The sequence below is a fragment of the Agrilus planipennis genome, unplaced genomic scaffold (genome assembly GCF_000699045.2).
Source record: "Agrilus planipennis isolate EAB-ADULT unplaced genomic scaffold, Apla_2.0 scaffold55, whole genome shotgun sequence".
In the NCBI taxonomy this organism is placed as follows: domain Eukaryota; kingdom Metazoa; phylum Arthropoda; class Insecta; order Coleoptera; family Buprestidae; genus Agrilus; species Agrilus planipennis.
The window spans coordinates 729,630-735,091 of NW_020438918.1; the positions used below are offsets into that span (position 1 = coordinate 729,630).

General features: G+C 31.6%; 2 protein-coding genes across 2 annotated transcripts in view; one reads left to right on the forward strand and one right to left on the reverse strand.

The window, feature by feature from the left end:
• Nucleotides 1-5,462, forward strand: part of LOC108736910 (probable serine/threonine-protein kinase DDB_G0282963) — a 27,918-nt gene that overhangs the window by 8,634 nt on the left and 13,822 nt on the right. The window contains exons 3-4 of the mRNA XM_018469521.2: nucleotides 956-1,181; nucleotides 1,249-1,458. Coding sequence (XP_018325023.1) covers nucleotides 956-1,181; nucleotides 1,249-1,458 — 436 coding nt within the window. The remainder of the gene's footprint in view (nucleotides 1-955; nucleotides 1,182-1,248; nucleotides 1,459-5,462) is intronic.
• LOC108736914 lies at nucleotides 2,494-3,861 on the reverse strand. The gene is made up of 3 exons (XM_018469524.2): nucleotides 3,423-3,861; nucleotides 2,973-3,137; nucleotides 2,494-2,880 (listed from the first exon to the last, which is right to left on the reverse strand). Exons 1-3 carry the CDS (start codon nucleotides 3,621-3,623, stop codon nucleotides 2,662-2,664), a joined length of 585 nt encoding a protein of 194 aa, XP_018325026.1. The 5' UTR covers nucleotides 3,624-3,861; the 3' UTR covers nucleotides 2,494-2,661.

Genomic DNA, 5,462 nt, shown 5'->3' on the forward strand with positions numbered 1-5,462 from the left:
TACGTACGTACGTACGTACGTACGTACGTACATACACACATCATCAAAAAAATTGGCTAGCATGCTACTAATATGTTAAAACGTGGAAATATAATGAAAATTCCGATTTCACTTTTCGACCCAATTACAATAACTTCCTAATGGGAAGTTAATAATATTGATGAACTGCAAACGTCACATTTCCTTAGACAAAAGGGGAGGGCTTGTCATATTTCGTCACACTAACGGATACCCCTCTCTATTTCATAAATGACTCCCTATCACATGCAATCATCAAAGGGTGGCATCATATTTAAAAAAATATCTACGTCGTGGTATTGGAAAATTCGTACAGAATACGACGGTTTAGTCTAACATACAATTCCTAGGCGATGTATACAATTTCGAGGCTATTTAGGAAATGTATAAAATATTGTCTCAAAGATTTTTTAATACATACATTTCCTAGGAATTGTATGAAATTCCAATATTGCACTAGGAAATGTATAAAACTAATGTTTTCTGTGAATAAAATGAATAAAACACTTTAGTAAACTGAGAATAAGGGTTATTTGTGAATACAATAAATCGGATGACGCAATACCCTCCCTTCGCTATCCCCGCATACCCATTGACATCTTGAATGTAATACATTTCCGATTGCTATTTAGGAAATGTATAAATTTCCTAGGAAATTTGTCTAATATAATTTATTTCACAACTTTTAAGATTATATACTTTTCCTAGGAATTGTATACAGTGACGGATTACACACATTTCCGTTAACATATACATATGCAGGTCATATTATGTGGAATTTGTTCACTCTATCGAGTATTTATTGTATATCTTTCTCGTAAAGTAATGAGAGAAACATCCGCCACAATCAAATCGTTGTATTTATATTTGATGTAATAATGAATAAAAAGCATTTTGCTGTTAGTTCTCCTTCCCCATGAGATATTAACCATTTTAGGCCGAATTGATTCATATGCGAGCCGAATTGGTCGAATCGAAGTCGAAGCACGAAATTTTGGAACAAGAGTTGCACAATTTGATTCTTCAATTACACTCGTCGCAATTGTCCCAATTGCCATCGTTATCGTTAAATAAAAATCTAGATCCGACAAAACATGACATTCACAACATTAAAAAGCGACTTGACGAAGAAATAAAAAACAGCCCTACGCGACTGCCAAACAGTAAGTCATTAAGTCGTTTAAAAAACGATAAACATTCGTAAGTCGTAACGATTAAAAAATATTCCAGTTAACAAAGACGGAAACGACGAGATTAAAATAAACCCTTATTATATAGAATTAACCCAGTTAAAGTCAGAAAATGCACAAATACAACTAGAAAATGCTGCCTTGAGGAATTCCATTTTAGCCCTGAATAGTGAGGTGTATGGTGCCAAATTGGCCGCCAAATATTTAGACAAAGAATTAGCTGGAAGGATCCAACAGCTACAGCTTCTAGGTATGAACCGCTTTGATTTGGTTTTGTATTGAAGTAAAATGTTCAAATGTTGTTGTGGTATGTTGGACAAGGGTTATCTGATCTTTTGACTGATCATTAGCTGATTACGTCAAGCTTCAATCGCACATATTTTTATTTCACTTCTTAAACCTAATACATGTACGTACAGTATACTACTATATAACTCGAACATCAATGGAGATACCAAAAATGTTATAGAGTTTTCGACTTATGGAGGGTTTTGACTTAGGCGGATTTTGATTCGATTTGCAAAGGTTAAAATTTGATGTACTTACATTGTCGACGAATCCTTAAAGTCGATAACTTAACGAACTATAAATAGACATAATAAATTTTCAAATTATCGAGTTATAAATGTTGTAAAATAAAACATTACTATGTTCGAGATACAGAGATCCAATTTAATTTTTCTAATTATATGTACTAAAATGGCTTGCAGGGACTAACTGATTATTTAGACTAATACAGAGTAATGAAAGTTTTGGGGCTTGAAGGGAAGGGACAAAACATTTTTTCGCGTTTTGGAGGTTTTCTTAAAGAGGTTCTACTGTACTGTACTGTACAGTGAAATTAAACGATTTTAAATTTACATAAAATTATGTATATACATAAGTCTTGAGTTTTATTAAAATCAAACCCTACAACATTCACGGGTGTGAAAATATCCACATCCACAGCATATACAGGAATCAAACTCCGAAGTACACCACGAGACTAATTAATATTAACTTGACCGTAGAAAAAAAAACGTTACAATTACCAACAAAAAAGTGAAAGTTAATTACAGTTGAATTATTCTATGAATTATAAAAAGGTAAAAACGCTCAGGTCCGCTGAGAAACTATCTCAAAGGCATAATCTTACTTTAAATGACTCTTAGAGTTTAGTTACGAATAATTATTGTGGGACAAGAAAAACTTCAATTGATAAATCATAATTTAATATTGAGGAGTTTGGCACCCTTTAACTAACCTTTAGACCCGCTNAGAAATATAATGAACATTCTGAAAATTCCAGTTGCTTCATTGCGAAAGAATTAACATTTAAAAATCAAAATACGTGGTGGCTCGTACATTATCGTACATAGCTTATCATTTGTTTTTATTTCAATTATTCGCCAATTATAAGTACAATAACAAGTAGGAAAGAATGTCTACCTTTCATGGCTAATTATTTTTATTTTTAAGTGTTAGATTGCAGAGAAACTAGATAATTCTTCTGTCGTACCTTGTTTGTAAAATCGTTAATACTGATTTCAATGTCTGCCTTATTTTTGTCCAGAGCTATTCCAATACCACTGCAATTTGAAAATGATTCATTTCCGAGACTACTGTTTTCGTACAATAATTTAACTTCATTGAGATGGCCATTTGTTGAAATTTTAGTCTGATTCGAGAGGCTCTACAAATCGTTTACATAAAATGTTGTATACAGTATTTTCAAAAGGTTTTTCCAATAAGAAAAATAAAAACCTGTGAAGGAAATCAATATACCTTTATATGTTCCTGCGTTTTGTTAAGTAAATTATCTTCTACCGAACTACAAACTTTTTTTAAGTCTTCTATTGCATCTTCCATTTCTGCGGCAGTTTCTTCGTCACGAATGTATAATGATTCATCGATTTTATCTAATTTTTTGATCACGACATCCCTGGTATTCTACAAAAATATGACATCAAAAACTAACGCAATAAATGTGCAGCCAAAACTAACAGCAAAATGCTTTGAATGTAGCTCAAATTTTTGTTAATTCGTATTTTTTGTTAACTGTCCAGGGTTCGAGATGTGAGAGAATAGAAGATAGTAACTGTTTTTTTTTTAATTACAAAAGTTTTTCATATCTACTATGGTATTAAAATTTCATTGCACCCTATACAGTTGACTGAAAGTTTCGTATTTATACGTAATATATATGATACCATTTAGGTATACGAAAATGCCCACCTGAATTTTTGTAGCTACCAGGTCCATATTGCTTTCTATAATTGAGTACTTGTTACTGACTCTATCGAATGCAGAATCAATTTTTTTTATTATTCTGTCGGCTGCGATATCATCTTTGAAATTTTTGTTACTGATATTCTCCGATACCTTATCTAAATCAATTTTTATCCTCATTTCTATCCTCAATATTTCTTTTTCCATTTTGTCCAATTTCCTCTCGTAATAGGCGAGCTTGCTTTGTATCGTCGCCGAGTGCAAGGAACAAAACTGATCTAAGTTCTGAAGTCGAATGTCGATAGAATTTAGAATCGCATTTAAATTCTGAAATATTGACAACAATCAATTTTACTTTATTGTTTAAAGTTTTAATTTAGTAAATAAATTCAGTAAACAAATACTACTTAAGTACACGTATGTATATCTATATATTATTTTCTTGGCTTGAAGATTCCCGGATATTAAAATAAAATAATTCGAAGTGGTCTGTATTTTGCCAAAACTGCCAGACGCGGATCGCGATTTCGATCTATTTGGATCTCATCAGCGCGTCGCAGACAGCTCCGACAGAACACAGACCAACTTTTACCTGCTGTCTTAACAGTGCGTTTTCGAAAATACTACAAATGGCGCAGAAAACGCCATCTGTAGCACGATGTTACATTTTAGGATTACGTATGCTCCAAAATGTAGCATCGTGCTACAGATGGCGTTTACTGCGTCATTTGTAGTATTTTTGAAAATTCCTGGATATTATTTAGGAGTGCGGATGCAGAAGTCCTTTTTAGAGGGGATAGTTACAGAAAGGTTCATGGGCTTTAAAACGTTTAGATTATGCGTTTATGGGTGTATTTATCCTTTAATTTAATGAAAAAAGGTTTTAAAACACTTCAATTATAGGGTTAAGAGGTTTAAATCATTTCGGATTTATATTTTGGATTATTGGGTTTTTGAATTTAGCGGGAGTTTGGGCAATCAGCCCCTAATACTATTTCTGATAACATACGACTTCAATAATTGTAGTTATTATCACTTAATAGATGTTATACTTATTGATAACTAGCAGATGAAGATAACTAATTCTAATTTAATAAAAAAAACTAATCAAATTCACCAAAAAGTAATCCACACTTTCTTACGACTGGTCTTGAGAATATTTTTTCGTTTCGTAGCACATAATCTCATCAAAATTTTGGATTACGATTTGAATTGAAACAGAAATAAATTTGAAAAACTATTTCATATTTTACTAATGTTTTATTAAAAAGAGTACTAATTTATTTTTCGTTTTCGTCGGCAGTGTTTATTCTTAAGGTGAATTTCTGTTTCCTCAATCTAATCATAAAATGCATGTTTGCCACTTAAAGTACTTGTTTTCGAATCGATTAAACTCTCTAAAATCCTAGATGAATTAGAGTGCATTGCTCAAGTTTTATTGAGTGTTATAGGAAAGTGAATTTGTGTGTGTGAAAATCTTAATGGACTAAATTGAAGTTGTATAATCAATGTTTTATCTGCAGTTCTCAAAATGTCAAACAGTCTACATATAATTAGAAGCACATTACATGTGATACAAAATCAATTTAATAAATATAATAAATAAAAAGAATATTTGAAAATTACGTAGGAATAAAACTTAGACAATAAACAAAGCGTTGATTTCCGCTGCCCTTAAAGAATTTATCATACCGGAAAGATTGCATGTTTTATCCATGATTTTACTAAGTTTTCAGATACTTATTCGGTTTTGCAAAAATTATAATTTTTAATGAATGTCGCTGTCGGTTCATTATCAATTCATCCCATTGTTATATTTCAATTTTATTAGTCTATTAGGTCGTCTTGTTTTCATTCATTCATTTTAGCTATGACCCCTGCAGGTGAAGGACACAGTGTGCTTTGATGAAAATAAGAAATAAACAATAATTGATTCAGTTAATCCCAAAACCTTGAAATAGGCTTTTTCGTTTTAAATTTTCAATGCCTATAGTTGCTTTTTAATGTGTGAAGATTAATTTTGGTTAAATTAAATGAAGAAAATCC

Excerpts from the sequence above, each read along its gene's own strand:
- LOC108736914 (XM_018469524.2), bottom strand. The coding sequence starts at position 3,623 with ATGGAAAAAGAAATATTGAGGATAGAAATGAGGATAAAAATTGATTTA. Across the intron at positions 3,138-3,422 it reads TGGTAGCTACAAAAATTCAG|AATACCAGGGATGTCGTGAT; the intron begins GTGGGCATTTTC and ends ATATTTTTGTAG. Across the intron at positions 2,881-2,972 it reads AAACGCAGGAACATATAAAG|AGCCTCTCGAATCAGACTAA; the intron begins GTATATTGATTT and ends AACGATTTGTAG.